This window comes from Sceloporus occidentalis, unplaced genomic scaffold (assembly GCF_023333645.1).
Source record: "Sceloporus occidentalis isolate IW3139 unplaced genomic scaffold, rSceOcc1.0.p SCAF_3, whole genome shotgun sequence".
NCBI classification, from domain to species: domain Eukaryota; kingdom Metazoa; phylum Chordata; class Lepidosauria; order Squamata; family Phrynosomatidae; genus Sceloporus; species Sceloporus occidentalis.
Genome location: NW_028316983.1, coordinates 66,982,850 through 67,002,413, shown reverse-complemented (window position 1 = coordinate 67,002,413; position 19,564 = coordinate 66,982,850). Strand labels below are relative to the sequence as shown.

The window sequence follows — 19,564 nt, the reverse complement described above, 5'->3', positions numbered from 1 at the left end:
CACCTCCAAGACGTCTTCCCCTGCCCGTCTGTATCCCGCCCCAGTTTCATTTCCTGATACCCAAGTTTGCTGAGAGTAGGGGATGGCAGATGGCATGGGAGACTTAAAAAGCTGCTTTATTTCAAAACTGAAGATTTTCAAGTACCTGGTAGTTCCCAATAATGGTGGTGAACTGCATTTTGGTTGTGTAGATCACAAACCATATAGCTCTTACTGAACTGTTCATGTAGATTATTCCTCTTTATTTAATGTATCTTTTTAATTTCAGTCTCATAAAGGATTAATTGGTTGAACAGCAAATGTTTAAAGCTGACAGCCCTAGTTCATAACGCTATTGCCAAACTGGTCCCAAACAATTTCGTTGTGATGTGGAGCATACCTTCTTTGAAGAAAGTTCTGCTAACATCCATGGGACTCCTTCCAGTAGGAATGTGCCACATGGTATTTTTTAGACATGTTCACCCTTCACAGCCTGAAACCTGAACAGATTTACTGGATAATAAATCACTCAGATTTCAATTGAAGTTTTTTTTCCAGGGAGGCCAGCCTTACTCTGTAAGCATCTTTTTACTAAAACAACTCTTTGGACTATCTTAAGTGGTGGTGAGAACATTCAACGTGGCTGTTGATCGTGATACCCAAAGAACTTGTTTCTCTGTAAACATACTTAGTGTCTGAGTGTAAGTGTGTTATGTCCCAGCCTAAGCAAATGGAGAAACATTCAAGTGCCCTCAAACTGCTGTTCCAGCAGAGTGTTACTGGGCTGACAGACTGCAGTGATTCCACATCTGTATTGTCAACTTACTGCTTACATTGCATCCCTTGACTCTCGTGATAAAATCAGTACAACTAGGCTACTCCTTTTGACTGCATAAGGGAAAATCTCTGGTCTTTAAGCATGACGCAGCCAACAAAACCTTTCAAAGTGGCTCCTCATTCTTCCTATGCCAGCCATACCCATTCTTGTGCCCTTGCTGCTGTTTTGTGCCCCTATGCAATCTCTTCCCACTCCTCAGCTGCTTTGTTTCTACTGGGTGAGCAAAGGGAAAAGAAGAAGTGCACTGGCTGCATATAAGGCCCCTCTTCCCCATTGCCAAGCTGTGCTCCTGTCTTATTGTGACTCACCCTCCTGTTCTTTTATCTTTTGACCATAGGAACAGTTCCATTCAGCTCCCTATTGGCACTATTCAATACTACAAGCTAGAGGCGAATCGGAGAATTAAAAGCATTTTTTTCTGAAAAACTTAAAATTCCTGCACAGGCACAGTGCCACACCTACACACAGATCTTAGACTTTACATTCACATAAATACATTAAAAATAGCTTAGTGCTCACCCCCATACAATACACTGCAATAACAACTACTTCAAATGTCTAAATCCAGAAAGAGCCAGGGAACGAGAATGAGGGAGAGTTTGTTCTTGCGTTTTTGAGAGACATCTAGTGGTTCTTCGCTGTGTGAGACTGGACTTAGGTGAACCTTTGTCTTCATCTAGCACAGCTTTCCTGTTCCCAGTAGAGATGGCACTGCAGGTATGGGATACTGAGTGAGTAAAGTACACCCCCCATATCCTATGCTACATTTGACCCAAGAAGCCATGGACCCTCAAACAGAATGAAAGTGCTTTCTGGTCATTGTACCAGCTTTTTGCAGGTGCAGTTTTCAGCGCAATGAGATGGAAGGAAACCAAATTGCAAAAGGTAAATAGAAGTATTTATAGCTACGTGTTAACCTGTCATTTCCAGAATTTGTTTTTAAACAACAAAAGTCACACATGAGCAAGAAGTGTGAACTGCTTCACCCAATTCAACCTGTGGGATATAACAATGGTCTGTCCAATGAGCCATACAGACTCCCTTCCACCTGGCAACTCTTTAAAGGTATTTTCCTTTTTGTTTCACTGCCTTTGATTTTTGTTTACATCATTTCTATTGTTCTTAACAGTTTCCACTTGTTTGGAGGGGGCAATGAAAGGAGAAAAGGAAAGAAAAACAGTCCTGCTCAGGAGAAATAAAGACCACTCTTTTTTGTTGACATAATGCTGGCACCTGACTCACAAACTGCCACGTTATCAAGAAGGAGCTGCAGCGCACATAGTAACGTTTCCCAAGATAAATTTCAGGCAAGTGTTAATAGGGGTGGGGTGAAGGAAAGCAAACATTACCTGTCAGGAGGTTAAGCAGTTAAGAAACAGCCTCTCTGTCTATGCACTTTCCATTAGCCACAGGGTTAAAGCCAAGGCAAGCGATGGAGAGGTTTGAAGGGGAGTTCAGAACCAGGACACCTGCTCAGGCTAGATACACAGACCCACCAAAACAGGGACGGTTCCTTAAAAACCCTTTATTGTAGCACAAAGATGTGTGGCAGAACAAATACAGTCATTCTAGGATGGATGGATTTATCATGCCAGAATTTTAGATGTCAATAATGTAATGTTTGAATTGTTTGAATTGTTAAATTGTTTTTTTTTAAACTTTGTATCTTTAATGTTTCATGCTGTTTTAACTTTGAATGTTTTAAAATGTTGTTATCTGCCTTGAGTCCCTACACCTGGTGGGATATAAATAAATAGAAGAATAACAACAACAATAATAACAACCTCTCAGCATCCGGGGGACCTGGCTTTTTAATGCCTGCCTCCTAAACAGCATGGCATAGTGCTTTCAGTGTTTGACTACGACTCAACTACAGGGTACAATTTCCACCTCAGCCATAAAACCCACTGGGAAGCCTTGGGCAAGTCACACTCTCTCAGCCTCAGAGGACGGCCATGGCAAACTTCCTCTGAACAATGTGAAGTCGAAAGCTTTCATGGCCGGCATTTATAGTTTTTTGTGGTTTTGGGGGGCTATGTGTCTATGTTCTAGAAGAGTTTATTCATGATGTTTCACCAGCAGCTGTGGCTGGCATCTTCGGAGAATGGTGGCATGGAAGAGAGTGCGGTATACACACACACACACACACACACACACACTGTGTGACTCTTGGTAGGGTCCCCAAAGTAGGACCCCAAGGGTCACACAGTACATATAACCTGACACACCTCTCAGCCAAACCCACTCTGACCCAATCTTGCCAAGACAGGGTCACCATGGTAAGTCAGAAACGAACTTGAAGGGACCCAACACACGCATGCATGTGGTGCAGTGCATCCACATTGGAGACATAACCCGGTTTGGCAGCACTTACTCTTTGTCTGGCTCAAGGCTATGGAATTCTAGGAGTTGGAGTTTGTTGTGGGCCCAGAGCTCCTCACTGGGCCCAGAACAAACTCCAACTCCCAGAATTCCATAGCCTTGAGCCAAATAGAGTTAAAGCGCTGCCAAACTGGGTTTTCTCTCCAGTGTGGATGCATCCCCAGAAGCCTTTCCCCTTCCAGTACCTCTTTGCAGGCGTGCAGGTTCTCCCCTCGAGTGACAGCACCGGCCCAAAGCAGCACCAGAACCAGAGAGAGGTACCTTCTCCCGGTCCAAAGAGGCGAAGAGATGGAGAGGGAGGACCAGCAGCTCCCCACAGCATCCGCGGGAGGAGGATGGAGCCCACCAGCCATGGCGTTGCTGAGGAAGGGAAAGAAATAGAAAGAGACAAGGGCAGCCAGAGAGAGGCAGGTGTGCGACCGCCGTCGTCGCCTCACTCTCTCAAATGAGATGCTTGCTGCTGCTGCTGCTGCTGATTCAGCCTCGCCTCGGACGGCCACGCCCCCTCTCCGCCTCGCACCGCCCACACACCCGTTGCTTAGCAACCGCAGCTGGCCGTCGCTGCTACTGCTGCTACTGCGGCCTTGGTTGGGACTGGAGAGCACCTGAGCCACTCTGCGTTCAAAGATGCGCCCGAACGTTCTGCCACGCGCCCGTCCGCCCGCCCGCGCCCCCTCTTAAATATAAGAGCCGTTCGGGTTTTCGCGCGCCCTCCCTCCCCTTTTTTTCGAAAGGCAGCGTTCCATTATTGTGCGCGCGCGCGCAGGGAAGAATATTATTATGTTGGCGGTTTGATTAAGCTGAGGGGGAAAATGAAAAAGCCCCATCATGTTTCTTCCTTAGTGTGAGCGCCAACAGACGCGTCCTCCTTTCCTTCCAGCACCACCACCGCCACAACACCTTCCATTGCCTCCTCATGTCCATAAACGTCCTCCCATTTTGGAGCACAGCAGCAAAACTAACTTAAGGGCCAAAACACGACAATTCTCGTTTAACTGCCCTGGCTCAGGCCTAGGGAATGCTGGGAACTGTAGTTTGTTGTGGGCACCAGAGCTCTCTGACAGAGAGAAGGTTAAACGTCTCACGAAACTACAGTTCCCAGAATTCCCTAGTATTAAGCCAGCGGCCTCAAATTGGATTATTTCTGAAGTGTGTTTTAGATCTAAGAAACACAGATTTACATGTTTAGAGAGCTCTTGTGTAGCACCTTTGAGACTCACTAAAAGAATGAAGTTGGCAGCATGAGCTTTCCTAGACTTCAGTCTACATCCTCAGGTGCATTTGGACATCTGCATTTTTTAATATGAGTGTTTTGAGCTCGTCTTTGGTCATGTCCCCCATTTTCCGGGAAGGCCCTCCATTCTGCGGTGCAGCTGAGGGAGTAGGTTCAAGTCATAGGGAAGCTCATGCTGCCAGCCTCTTTCTTTCAGTGAGTCTCAAAAGTGCTGCAAGATCCCTTTGCGTACTGGTATTATTATTATTATTATTATCATTATCATTATACTTTATACAGCGCTGTACACACAATAAATCAAATAGAAATATTTCGAATGCCATACATTCGACAAAATAATAACAAAACGCATATAAAATTATACATAATAATAGATGATAGGAGTCGATAAAATAAGCAGGCAACAAATTAAAACGTCAATATTCAATTCCAGACTAAGGTCCAAAACACACTGTGGAAATAATCCAGTCTGAAACAGCTTTGACTGCCCTTGCTCAGTGCTAGGGAATCCTGGGAATTGGAGTTTGTTGTGGTACCAGAGCTCTCTGTGACAGAGAAGGCTAAATGTCTCACAAAACCACAGTTCCCAAAATTCCCTAGCTTTAAGCCAGGGCAGTTAAAGCGGTCTCAAACTGGATTATTTCTGCAGTGTGTTTTGGACCTAACACGGCTAGGTCTTTTGATTCAGCAACCTATCGTCTTGCTGTGTGCCTTCAAGTTGTTTCAGACTTATGGCAACTCCTATCATGGGGGTTTCTTGGCAAGATTTCTTCAGAGAAGGTTTGCCATTGCCTCCCCCTGAGGCTGAGAGAGTGTGACTTGCCCAGGGTCACCCAGGTGGGGGGCTTTCATGGTGGGCCTGGGATTCGAACGCTGGTCTCCAGAGTCAGCGTCCAACACCCAAACCGCTGCGCCACTGCTAGTTCATAACAACCTGCCTTTGTTGGCATGTGCCTTCAAGTTAGGGCCCAAACAGACAGGCCAAAATAAAGCTGCTTCAGGTCACTTTGGAGGTATGCTGTTTAAATGCTGCATGCGCCATAAGAGGTCGGAAGCCACACTAAAGCCACACTCCAGTACTAAGGACCAGAGTGCAGCTTTGGCGCAGCTTCTGGCCTCTTAAGATGTGTGTGTCATTTAAACAGCATACCTCCAAAGTGACCCGAAGCAGCTTCATTTTGGACTGTTTGGGCGCATATTTCTGACTTAAGGCGACCCTAAGGTGTGCCTGTCATGGGGTTTTCTTGGCAAGATTTGTCCAGAGGAGGTTTGCCACGGCCTTCCCCTGAGGCTGAGAGAGCGTGACTCTACACTTGCTGAAATGTCCCTACAGTTGAAGATACAGCAGTGTGGGCCATTTATTCCTGTTTATTCCTAGTTTCCGTCATTAGTAGCCCCCTGACTTCTTGGTGTTTTAATCATTTTTACCATGTTTCTCCTCAGTGAAGCCCTGAGGGGAGTCCGGGTCCCCCCACTTTTTAAGTGAAGAAAAACATATTTTCATCTAAAGAGGGAAAGTACGTCCAGAACCTTAAAGTTGCCTAATTACAACACTGTGTAAGAGACTTTGGCTGCATCCGCACTGCGGAAGTAATCCGGTTTGGCACCACTTTAACTGTCATGACTTCAGTGCTATGGAATTATAGAAAATTTGTAGTTCTGTGAGATATTTAGGCTCGTTTGTATCAGAGAGCTCTGGGGCCACAACAAACTACAATGCACGTTTTCTGAGACATCAAACTAGTTTAGATGATCAGAACTATAATTCCTCTATGCATCTGAGGAAGGACTTAAAATCCAATACACTGCAGAAATATTCCAGTTTGAGGCCGCTTTAACTACCATGGCCCAGTGTTAGGGAATCCAGGGAACTGTAGTTGATTGTGGCACCAGAGCTCTTTCTGACAAAGAAGGCTCAATGTCTCACAAAATTACAGTTCCCAGAATTCCCTAGCATTGAGCCAGGGCAGTTAAAGTAGTCTCAAACTGGATTATTTCTGCAATGTGTTTTGGACCTTAGTCAGTTAGTCTCAAAGATGCTACAATGGTCCAAAACTGCAGAAATTATCCAGTTTGAGACCGCTTTAACTGCCCTGGCTCAATGCTAGGGAATTCCATAGCCTTGAGCCAGGAAAGAGTTAAAGCAGTGTTAAACCGGGTTATCACTCCAGTGTGGATGCAGCCCTCGTTCCCCATCCAGCTGCGGTTCTGCTTCAACATCTGTCCTTTCCCTGCAAATCCTGCTCCTGCTCCGCCGCCTTCGCTACCATTTCATTTCCAGCCATTAGGGGGCGCTTTAGATAATGTAGAAGCGGTCGCCTAGCAACCGTCGCCTGACCCGCAACAGAACTGGCGCGCGCCGACAGAAGCCCAAGTCGGGTCTTGCTTGCTGCTGCAAGTGCAGCAGCCGGTGCTCCTAGTCGATACCCCTGGCGCTGGAGGATGCCAACCACCAGCTGCCCCTTCCCAATCCCCGACTCTGAAGATGGGAAACCCTACCCTGGAAACAGCCAGACCTTCCCGGTAAGAGATGTGTGGGTTTTAAAAAAAAAAAACACCTCTTCTATTAAAGATATGCACATGGATTTATTGTATATATTATATTGTATAGTTATATGCTAGCAAAGTATGAGCGGAATCAAGGGCTTGCATCGGGAAGAACTAAAACAAATGACAGTACTTGCCCATATAGAGAAATCATACTTGACCATAGAGATTCATTGGAAAATACTTACCCATAGCAAGTATTCTCCAATGATTCCCTATGGGCAAGCATTCTCCAACGATCCCCTGCGGAGCAAGTATTCCCCAATGATTCTCTATGGGCAAGTATGGCCCTCCTATGGGCAAGTAGTGTCATTTGTTTTAGTACATTCCGGCTGCATCCACACTGCAGAAATTATCCAGTTTGACATGGCTTGAACTGCCATGGCTCAGTGCTATGGAATGCTGGATTTTTAGTTTTGTGAGACATTTAGCCTCCTCTGTCAGAGAGAGCTCTAGTGCCACATCAAACTACAGTTCTCAGAATTCCATAGCATTGAGCCACAGGCAGTTCAAGCAGTGTCAAACTGCATTATTTCTGCCGTGTGGATGCAGCCCTTGGTTCTGCTCATACTTTGCTGGCATATAGGCTGTCAGCCTGGATTATTTCTCCAATGGAGATGCAGCCAAGGAAGCTATTAGAGGCAAAAAGATTCCTTAAGGCAATGTGGGGAAGAATTCATTTTTTTTTTAGAAGGGAGGAGAAAAAATGAGGTTCCCCATTTCTGGAATCTCTTCCCTAAATAGTTGCGGATCATTACCTCCTTAGGTAATTTTAAGTCTGAATTAAAGATGACTTTGTTTAGGAAGGCATTTCAGATTAACAACCCAATATTTCAGACCGTTTAGGTTAAGTGTATGAACTAGTGTGCGTTGTTTTATAGTTTATAAATTAGAATTATTTTAATGGATAAGTTGTTTGTTTTAAATTTTATGCTTGTGGTTTTAGATTGTATGCCATTGGCAGTTTTATTTTTCATAGACAATTATGTAAAACTCTGTGTAAAATTTACAGTGCTATATAAACTTCAATAATAACAACAACAATAATAAAAAGGAGCAAAGTTGGCAGCATGAGCTTTCTATACACAGGAGGACTTGTGTAGCTTCTGGAAAACTGTGCATAGTTTTTGTTAAAAAGCTGCACAACTTTCCAACATTGCAAGGAAAAAGGGAATCCCAAGTGTCTTGAAGCTACAGGACAAAAAACTGCCTGATTGTTCTTGACATCTGTCAGGACTTTGAAAAATCCGTATTTACCATCACTAGTACAAACAAGATTTACTCAGGGGGCCTCACAGGCTTGAAATTTGAGTCTAGTGATATTGTTGTTATTGTTATTGTCTGCCTTCAAGTTGTTTCCCATGTATGGCGATCCTATTACAGAGTTTTCTTGGCAAGATTTTATTCAGAGGATTGCCACTGACTTCCTCTGCAGCTGAGAGAGTGTGACTTTCCCAAGGTCACCCAGTGTGCTTCCATAGCTGAGCAGGGATTTGAACCATAGTTTCCCACAGTCTCAGTCCAACATTAAATTCATTACGTTCCCCACAAATGATGCACCTAATATTAGTAGCAATGCCTTTTCTTAGGAAGAGTTGATCCAGATGGAAAACAGCTATAGATTCCTTCTCTGTAAAAACTATGCAGCAACAGAAATATGTAGGTTCACTTCAGAAAAATATCTTGGCTGTTTCTTTAAGCTAAGGATTGGCAGCTGGCAGCATGTAGGCAGCAGCAGCAGGAACAACAACATGCTTGGCCATATACTCTTCTGCAATCTTTTGACACGTTTTCATCCTCATGTCACAGACCCTGGCCTTAGTAATGACACTGCAATAGGGCTGGCCTAGCTCACAAATAAGTTGCAAATCAGGAGAGTATATTTCTTCAGAATAAAGATATCTGCAGTCACTATTTTGAGCTCTAATACTTTTCATTGGTCCAGAAAACACCCTATCCTGTACCTGCCCATCTTGGCCACCAGCAAGACCCCTGGAATCGCTTACATGGAGCACGTACCCTAGCAAGCATCCGAAGAGAAGTCTGGTACTCAGAACCTGAGGTACTGATCTGCTGTTACCTTCCCTCTTTGCTTTGTTTTCCAATTTGCCTTTCCCACCCTATGATTCTTCCTCTTAAAATGTGTCTCAAGCACATACTGAGAACGTATCATTTTTCCCAAACTTCTTTTTGCCTTACCTTCAGTAGAGAAGAGTTAGTCTTCATGTTGACATTCAAAGGACAATTCTTAGAGGTGCTATTATTTACTTACAGCAAGCCATTAATTTATTCATAGGCATATAAAAATGTGAATACTGATTCCCTCCCACCCTATGTCTAGGTTTCCAGAGACAGCCTGGATTTTCATCTCAGCGCTCTGTACAATCACCATGAAGACCTGCTTCAAGACAAGAACAAAGTAGTTCTCCATAAAGAAACAATCTTTGATAACCATGGGTAAGCATAATCCATTGATCTTCTAGGTTTCAGCAAACTGTGGGTTTTCACAACATTTATATTAATCAATCAAACAAACTAAAGGTTGTACCTGCGAGGCCAATAGTGGCATGTGATTCAGTATGTCACATGGCCACAAGCTTTGAAGCAACCATTAGCACTGTTTTCTATTTTTATGAAAACTATTTTTGTATCATATGTAGAAGGGCCACATTTCTAGGCTTTCCCTCAGAGTAAATTTGCACTGGTGCCCATCCACAGTATTAACACAGGCATGCTTATACTTTGGCTGGGATTGTGCCTTATCCCACATTAGACTGGTGTTAACGTTTGCAAACTGTTGAAGTAAGCAGCTTTCTGTTGCACAGTGGGACTGAGGCTACTGAATATTTACTTGGTAGAAAATGAGGCTTACTAATCAGTACTTTATCTGCTCAAACATCTGCTTGAAAGAGTAATAGCAAAAACCAGAGATCTGTATTGGCAGAGGCTATTGCCAGCATTGCAGCACACATTACAGCTGCTGCATTTACTCTTATCAAACTGCAGCATCAAGATGTGACTTTTAGCACTAGAGTACCAGACCACAGGACTGGGATGCAAGGCCAAACAAATAAGAACAAAAATTGAGACATGCCTCTTAAAGCGATTCAATAAAACTCCCCTTGCTCCTCTTGGCACAACGACTGCTAGAAACACTTCTACCTGTATGTGGGTTCATTTAAATGTGCAGTTTACCTAAGGATCTGTCAACTGAAGACAGTGTTAATGTGGACCAGTTTGTACCCATGAATGTATAGTATACTTTTAATGTGCATTTAATTTAGTATGAACAAACAGAAATGCACTAATGCAGGTATAACTGATTAAATAATTCCTGCTACTTCTTACTGATGTGTTCCCTACATCAGGCTACTGTTTTGCTAGAGGTGTATGGCCCTCTCCCAACTTTTTAGTGACACACAATCTGTGCATTGTAGATCACTTCAGTGTCTACAAACATACTAGAACACAATGGACCACCGGCAAGGAGCGTTTTTTTGTGCTTCTTTTGTAGCCAGGTTTGGGCTGCCTTAGGCAGTTGTGGCACGGTTTCGGTCCAATCTGGAGGCGTGTGTCATCTGAACACCACGCCCCCGGATCAGCCTGAACGTGGCACTTTTGGCCCATCTGTTTCAAGCCATAGATAGAAAAATATAGCCCCAGTGTCTCTGCGTAGGCATTAATAACATGTTAAAGCTTATCCTTCCTCTTGTTTTTGAGCACTACAGGATCCTGAAAGGTTTAGAGCCTGAGCAGGAACGCCGTGCACCTTCAGTTCATTGTCCCTCTTCCAAGGGCATCTGTGTGAGACACTGGATCAACCCAGTAAAAGAGTCAATCCACAGCATTGAGGGAGCCATTGGTAAGTACAACTAGTAGATACCTATTAAAGAGGAGCTAGAATAAGAACATAAAACCCTCTATTTCCTTAGATTAGCAGCTTGATTATTATTGTTTTTCGAGAGAATATAATTATATTCTTGGCTAATAATTTAAAAAGCAATATAGAAAGCTTGCTTAACTGGAGAGCTACTGAAATGAATGGTGTGGTTCATACATAGGAAACAGCATAGAGAACAATTCTTGAAAACAATGCAGTTGTTCTTAACTAGTTTTAAAGGGTGGGTTATGTGAAAAACATTAAACAAAACATTCAACCAGATCTACCTAGATTCTATGGTTTTATTCTTCTCAGAGTAACCTACAATTCTATACCTACCATGGGCCTTTGGAAACCACTGGAGTTTTGTTCCAGAACCCACCCACACCCACATGGATACCAAAATCCATGGATGCTCAAGAACCATGAAATACAATGGCATAGTAAAATGGTGTCCCTTATATAAAATGGCATTATTTTTTGAACATTTTCAAGCCATGGTTGCTTAAATTCATGGATACAGAGGGTGAATTTTGTTCTAAACACAACCATATTTCTCACTGTTGTGAAAAAAATAGGTTTTATGTATGTTTTAAGAATTCAGTTTTTCTGTTATCCTCCTCAACATGTAGAAAATGTTTAGTGGATGTTTTTCAAAAGTAGGAGGGTTCTCTTCAAGTGGTGTATATGGCAATACTCAATGCACTGATCATGGGGAGATTTTCCAGTATTTGGAATGTTCAGGAAGAAGTTGACACCATGGCTTTTGTTGTTGTTTTTCAGAGTCTCCACACACAGCTGCCACTAACAGTGGATACTCCCGCAAAGAGAATGGAGGGATCTTCTATCACTAAAGATGTCACAGAGCTGACTGGCCATGGTGCTGCTTTTGGTCCTTTCAACCTTTAATCACCTACACATGGGTTAACTCTTTGCTTTGCTTTTAGACCATTAAACCATGCAGCTTCACTGAATTCTAGTAAGGGCACAGCAATACTGTATTGCAGTGGTAAAAGAAAAAAAAAACCAAACAAGCTGTTTCCTACTGATGAGTGACCCCGCGAACTCAGCAAACCTAAATTATCCAGAGATTTAGTAATGGATTCAATCAGTCTGGATTGAGGTCCATTTAGACTGAATCAAACATTATTTGACTTTAATCTCACTTATACCAATCCAATCTGGCTCAAAGTGATTCACATTAAACTTGTTAAATAAAAGCCATATTTGTAGCTTACCTCAAAGCCACATGCCTAGCCAGTTTTCTGGGCATTTGTTGTAATATCCTGAAAAACCTGTTTTTTCTGTTCTGCATTAATGTCAAAACTATAGGAAAATTTCAGGAAGAGAATGCAGTGTATTTTCAGAGACCATGTAAACAAAGAGAGAACTAAAATATATGTGGTCAGAAGAAAAGATTTTCCATAGTTTTGTCTGACACTAGGTTTGACCATATCTATATAACAAAAACACTTTATGGATCACTGTAAATATTAAATACCAGTAACTCTTTCTGTATTACAAATAACTTGGCAAACATCTTCCTTTGACCTAAAACTTAAAGATACTGTTTGTCTGTTTCTTTGAACCCAAAGACCATTCTTGTGAATTCCTATTTCCTTGAGCAGTGTACCTTAAGTGAAACACTCCAGGGCAATTCCCAGGAACAAAATGCTTAGAGGCTCTGAAGACTGTAACCATTATATCCAGTTCACTGCCTCCTTCCCAAGTCAACCAGGAACAAGGATGAGCCAAATGCCAAAACAAACACATAAAGTTTGCAAGAACAAAACGTAACAGATGAGAGGACAAAAGCAGTTCAAAAGACTTTAATGAACACAATGACTGTGTGCAGACTATCTGGTACAATAGATGCAGCCTGTGAGCAAAAAATTGACTGGTTCAACTCCTGCATTCCTACCCAGCCATCATGATTTGTTAGCCCTTATCTCCTCAGGATAGTAACAAACTAGTAGTGTTGCTCAGCCTGGTGCCCTTCAGATGTGACTACAACTACTTTCATTCCCAGCCATCCTGGCCATCAGTCTAGAGATCACCAGGTTGGGGAAGGCTGTGTTCCTCTACCTCAGGGGTAGGCAACCTTTTTGAGCCGAGGGCCGGGTTGCTGTCCCTCAGACAACTGGGGGGCCGAAGCCAAAAAATAAATAATTAAATAATTTTTTTAAAAAAAATTAAATATATAAATAAACCAGGACAAATGTAGGACAAAATTTTCAAATGGAGGACACTTTTAAAAAATGGAGGACACGCAAAAAATTTGCTGATTTTTACAAAAATGTTAATATAAATGCATGTTTCTGAGGCTTCTATAGACAATTCCCCCGCTTGCTCCCCCTTGCCTGTTGCTTGCCCCCACTTGCCCACCTCCTCCAGATAGGCCAAACGCCCCGGCGGCAATTGGCAGCAGGACCGGGCTGGGGCCGGTCCCAAGGCCTCGCCGGGCCAGATTTGGCCCGCGGGCCATAGGTTGCCTACCCCTGCTCTACCTCCTTAACCCTCTCCAATTCCTGTCTACATTCTTCTAGCTCTGACTGTTTTCAACTGGTTTTCACTACCTATTGTTTCCTCTAGCCATACTGTACCCTGCTAGTGTTCTTCCTTTGCTTTTCCAGTATAACTTCTTCTGGCCATCCTATCCCCTCCTGACCAGCTTCTCGATTCTTGTTTCCTATTACCTTCCCTAGCCTATCTTTCCTTTACCTTCAATATCAAGAGACCAGCTACATTCTTCATTCAGCATTCTGACCTCTGGAAACCTGTACTTTAACCTTCCTATTTCCATGGACTTTTTCATAGTCCTCGGACATTTAATCCCAGCCAAAATGCCACTGTTCATTTCCTGAACATGAATAGCAGTCTGTTCATTTCCTGGAGCAATTAAACATCTCAAGCATTATACCACAGCAAATCATCGGGAGGGTTCAGTATAGCAAGTTATAGTACAATACAATATAGCTCTACACTGGGTGGAAAATGTAATAAAATAGGCGAGTATAGAATTTTGACTTGCAAAGTTTGTTTTCACCAGGGCTGTTTGATCATGATTTGCCTTGAGATTTGCAAACTAATAGACCTCCTACTCTACCCATAATGCTGAATTCTTACATAGGATCTTGTTGCACATGTACCTACATGAACAAAGGCATTTTATGAGCAATGCAAGAACATTATTTTACCACTTGAAAATTTCCTCCAAAATGCATCCCAGGATGATTTTTTCTTTCTTTCAACAACCTTAACTTTTCTTATTATTTTCATTTTGGTGGCAAAACTCATCTGCTTTTTCAGCATGGCTAATCTGCTTTTCCCTTTTCTTTCTGCCTTGGTCTTCACACATGCTGAGTGATTCAGGAGGCAGCCATTTACCTTGTCTATTGTACATAAGCAGATACAACTACAGTAGGATCATCTAGAATACTCATTCTTTCCCAAGTCAACGCATTATTGCACTGTTTACTGCTGACATGCAGCAGTAACACAACACTGAAAGTATGCCTTTCTCCAGCCCTTCTTCAACATCTGCCAATGCTGCAAAAAACAAACAAACAAAACTTACAAATAGACAGAAGATAAGAAAAGTGAAGCTGGGCTGGTATGTATGTGCCTTCAAGTTCCCTGTCAATTTATGGGGACCCCATTAATTTCCTAGGCTTCTCCTAGGAAAGGAATATTCAGAAGTGGTTTTGCCAGCCCTTTCCTCTGAAATATAGCTTATGGCTGGGTTCCTGTAAAAAATATAGTCTATGGATGGGCTCTTTGTAAAAAGGAGCTTGTCAGAGGCTTTTTGAACTGAGGTACTCCTAAATGTAATAATTTTGAAACAAGCCAGAATGTACAGTTTAGCCAATTAATAATAATAAGAATAATACTTTATTTATATACCGCTTTTCCAATGATCAAATTAAGCATCTAGGGGTAGCCGTATTGGCCATATAGCAAATCCAATAACATAAAAAGTGATATCTTTATTGGGCCAACCAAAATGCACAACTACTTGTTGCAAGCTTTCGAAATCACACTGGTTTCATCAGGCAAACAGGAGAAAGAAATTGAAGATGTTAGTCATAGGCCCTCGTTTTCTGTTTCTGGTCTTAGTTAGCCCTCTCCACCATTTGAACTAAGACCAGAAACAGAAAATGCAGAACTATGATTAACATCTTTAATTTTTCCCTCCTGTTTGCCTGATGAAGAAACCAGTGTGACTTCGAAAGCTTGCAACATGTAGTTGTGCATTTTGGTTGGCCAAATAAAGATATCATTGTTTGGATGTTATTAGTTTAGCCTATTGTTATTTTAGCTTAAGTAAAGAGAAGCTGCTCACCTCCCCCTACTGGAAATAGTTTGAAATGCACTTGGTGTGGCAAACCATGCCATTAAATAAACCTACAGGAGTCAAAAATGCCTTCAAATGATCTCTGGAGGTGTGGAGGGCATCTCCACCATGACTGGAGGCCCTTTGCACCCTCCTCAGGTAAACCTTTTTCAAATATTTTACTCCCATATGCCCTCTAGCGTATTTACCTCTCATGTACTAGGGCTAGAAGGTATGGCATGGGGGGGGGGGGTTGTTTTGTTCTGAAAGACTGGACACAGCCATCCAAGTTCTTGGAAGATATTGCAGCCCCCTGGCCGTCCACTGTTACCCACTTGATTTTAATTTTTCTTCTGAAGATCAAAAATATCACTGTGGTTTTAACTTCCATATATGGAAATCTTTGCACAATATGCATCAATAGCATTAAAGCAAAAATCCACCAACTTTCTAATAAACCTCTTTTAAAAAGCCTTTAAAGCACAAAAGCCATCCTAACAAAGACAAGATGCATTTTAAACAGGCAACATGCTTTCCTTTTCTGGGACAAGATTTAACAGCTCTGAAAGCTCTACCATGGTGCTTTTCCCCAAGGAAAACTAGTTAGTATGCTTAAAGTGGCAAGCTGCACATGGGCAGATGTACGCAATTTTATTACCACTGTTTTGGTCAGATCAGTGGGCTGAATAGGAGATTATTGCATCAGTGTTACAGGCCCAAGAAAAATCATTCCACCCTCTCTGCAGGATACATTTCTCAGTTTAGCTTCTACACTAACTGATTAGCAATGCCTTTCTGTCAGTATGTCCAGATAAATATGAAAGGAATAACCATAGAACAGTGTTATTGTTAGCTGCTCTAAAGTCAACTTCAACTCATGACTACCCTATGAAAGAAGTATCTTAAAAGATCCCCTATCCTCAATCACTCTGCTTAGGTCTTGAAAATGTATAACCATGGCCTCCCTGGTCAAGTCTGTCCATCTAGTGTGTGGTCTTCTTCTCTTTCTACTACCCTCTATCTTTCCTGGCACCGTTGTCGTCTCTAATGAGCCATACTTTATGATTTGGCCAAAGTACAACAGCCTGAGTTTTGTCATCTTGGCCACCAAGGAGAGTTCAGGCTTTATCTGTTCAAGGACTCATTTGCTTGTATTTTTGACAGTCCAGTGTCATCAGCACTCTTCTCCAGCACATCTCAAATGAGTTTTCTTTTCATCCATTTTCTTTGCTGTCCAGCTCTCACATCCTTACATGGTAATAGGGAATATAATGTCTTGGGTAATTCTAACTTTAGCATTCAATTATATATCTTCGCACATTTAGGATTCTAATTCTTTTATAGCTTCCCTCCTCAGTCCTAGACTTCTTCAGATTTCTTGACTGCTCTTTCTGTTCTGATCAGTGTTTGAGTCAAGACAGGGAAAATCTTTATTTCACTTTCCTCTTCATTTAGGTTGAATTTATGCAAACTTTCCATTCATTATTTTTGTTTTCTTAATGTTTAGCATTAAGTCTGCCTTAATTTTTCTTCTTGACTTTTAGTAATTGTTGCTTTCTGCTAGTAGTATGGTATTGGCTACATATCCTAGGTTGTTGATGTTCCTTTCTCCAGTCTTCATTTCTCCTTGTCTAAACCTGCTCTACATAATTTCTGCATACAGATTGAACAAGTAGGGTGATAGAATGCAGCCTTGTTTTGATGACCTTTTAAATTGTTGTGTAGCACCCTTTATAGAATCAGAGTTGGAAGATACCTCAAGGATCATCTAATCCAACCCCCTGCCATACAGAAGTACACAATCAAAGCACCCCCGACACGACAGATGGCCATCTGTTTAAAGACCTCCAAAGAAGACTTTACCACCCTCCGAGAGAATGTATTCCACTGTCAAAGAGTGTTACTGTCAGAAGGTTCCTCCTAATGTTGAGGTGGATTCTCTTTTCCTGGAGCTTGCATCCATTGCTCCGGGTCCTGTTCTCTGGAGTAGCAGAAAACAAGCTTGCTCTATCCTCAATATGACACCCCTTCGAATACTTAAACAGGGCTATCACATCACTTCTTAACCGTTTCTTCTCCACATGGTGCCAGTGTTCTTAGTGGCTTCAAGAAATTAATGAAGCTCTGAAACATTTAAATATTAGCTCTCCCAACAAAGGAGCATGCAATGACTAGCTCCGTAATGTAGCCATGTTAATCTGTTAAAAGTGTAGCAGAAAAAAACCCAATGCTAAAAGGCTCAAATTGTACTGTTAAGTCTTTTAATAGACGTTGTATGCTGTCAAGTCATTTCTGGCTTATGGCAACCCTAGCATGGGGTTTTCTTGGCAGAATTTCTTCAGAGCGGGTTTGCTCTTGCTTTCTGCTGGGGCTGAGAGAGCATGCCTTGTCCAGCATCACCCAGTCAGTGGGTTTCCATGGTTGCCCAGGGTGCATCTACATTATGTAGAAATAATGCAGTTTAGTACCACTTTAAGTGTTGTGGCTTCAGCCTATGGAATCCTGGGACCTGTAGTTTTACATGGTCTTTACCCTTCTCTGCTGGTGCTGGGGGCTCACAAAAGTACAAATCCCAGGATTCTGTAGGGTGGAGCCATGGCAGTTAAAGTGGTGCCAAACTGCATTATTTCTACAGTGTAGAAGCACCCTCAGTGTTCTAAGTTTAACTGAGGCTTAACTCAAAATACGATAACATGCTAGGTTATAAACTTTTGTGAACCAGCCCACTTCTTCCATTTATTACACCCAAAGACTCTTTGTTTCACACTATATAAAGCCCAAGTCTTATTAGCACTTACAAAGGTTGCATCTGCACTGCAGAAGCAACAGTTTGACACTGCTTGAACTGCCATGGCTCAGTGCCATGGAATCCTGTGATTTGTAGCTTCATGAGATACTCAGCCTTCTCTGTCAAATCCCAGCATTCCACAGCATTGAGCCATGCCTGTTACAGCTGTGTCAAACGGCATTATTTCTGCATTCTGGATGGTCTGGAAACCATACCCTATGAGGAATGACTTCGGGAGCAGAGGATGTTTAGCCTGGAGAAGAGACAGCCAAGAGGTGATATGATTGCCCTGCTTAAGTATTTTAAGGAGTGTCATACTGAGGAGGGAGCAAACATGTTTTCTGCTGCTCCAGAGACTAGAACACAGATCAATGGATGCAAGCTACAGGAAAAGAGATTCCCCCTCAACATTAAGGGCTGTCTGACAGTGGAACACACTCCCTCGGAGTGTAGTGGAGTCTCCCTCCTAGGAGGTCTTTAAGCAGAGGCTGGATGGCCATCTGTCAATGGGGATGCTTTGTTTGGGAGTTCCTGCATGGCAGGGGGTTGAACTGGATGGCCCTTGCGGTCTCTTCCAACTCTATGGTTCTAGGAACTTCCTGATCAGCAATGGAACACAGTCCCTCAAAGAGTGGTGGAGTCGCCTTCCTTGGAGGTCTTTAAACAGAGGTTAGATGGCTGTCTGTTGGGGGTGCTTTGATTGTGAGTTCCTGCATGGCAGAAGGGGGCTAGACTAGTTGTCCTTGTGGTCTCTTCCAACTCTATGATTCTATAGGGACGTATTAAAATAAATGACAGCACTTGCCCATAGGAAAACCATATTTGCCCACAGAGGATCATTGGAGAATACTTATTTATTAGGTATTTATACCCCACTCTACAGCCCTAATGGCTCTCAGAGCGGCTTACAATCATTATTTTTAATTAGATGGTTCCCTGCCCTCAGGCTTACAATCTAAAAGACATGACACAAAATGAAAAGGGAATGGTAGTGGGAAAGGGGATGAGGTCCAGTGGTTCTTTTCTCCCTCTGAGGCCTGGACCAAGGCAGATGGACTGGAGGGAAGGCTCTTCTTCAGGCTAACCCTGGCAGATCTGGGCCTGCCTGGTCACTCCCTCACAGGCCAAAGGATGACAGTGATGGAGGGAGGAGCCTCTTTCTTCAGCCTAGCCCTGCTGGATCTGGGCCTAATCTTTATTAAAATTAAAATATTTTAATTTATTAAAATTAAGGAGAATACTTACCCATAGAGAATATAAAGGCTGGACTGCTAAAACATTCAATGCAAAAAAGGGAATCCATAAATGATTCTCTATGGGCAAGTGTTCTCCTATCATTTTCTATGGGCATGTATTCCCCAGTGATCCTCTATAGGCAAGTATTTTTCAACGACCCTCTTATGGGCAAGTACTCCCAATGATCCTCTGTGGGATTCTCCTATCATTCTCCATGGCAAGTACTCCTGGATGATTCCCTCTGGGCAAGGATTCCCAATGGGTAAGCACTCCCAAATGATCCTCCATGGCGGGAGCGAGGGCCATGCGGCTGAAGGGAAGAGCGGAGAGGGAGGGCGGCGTTTAAT

At 42.7% G+C, this 19,564-nt stretch overlaps 2 protein-coding genes across 2 annotated transcripts in view; one reads left to right on the top strand and one right to left on the bottom strand.

The window, feature by feature from the left end:
• ELAPOR1 (endosome-lysosome associated apoptosis and autophagy regulator 1) overlaps positions 1-3,609 on the bottom strand; it is a 92,000-nt gene extending 88,391 nt beyond the window's left edge. Inside the window, exon 1 of the mRNA XM_089514835.1 lies at positions 3,385-3,609. Coding sequence (XP_089370961.1) covers positions 3,385-3,552 — 168 coding nt within the window. The 5' untranslated portion in view covers positions 3,553-3,609. The remainder of the gene's footprint in view (positions 1-3,384) is intronic.
• A 944-nt stretch (positions 3,610-4,553) lies between these two features.
• CFAP276 (cilia and flagella associated protein 276) lies at positions 4,554-12,420 on the top strand. The gene is made up of 6 exons (XM_089518618.1): positions 4,554-4,628; positions 6,715-6,956; positions 8,926-9,042; positions 9,322-9,437; positions 10,709-10,842; positions 11,644-12,420. Exons 2-6 carry the CDS (start codon positions 6,876-6,878, stop codon positions 11,712-11,714), a joined length of 519 nt encoding a protein of 172 aa, XP_089374744.1. The 5' UTR covers positions 4,554-4,628; positions 6,715-6,875; the 3' UTR covers positions 11,715-12,420.
• Positions 12,421-19,564: the final 7,144 nt, after the last annotated feature.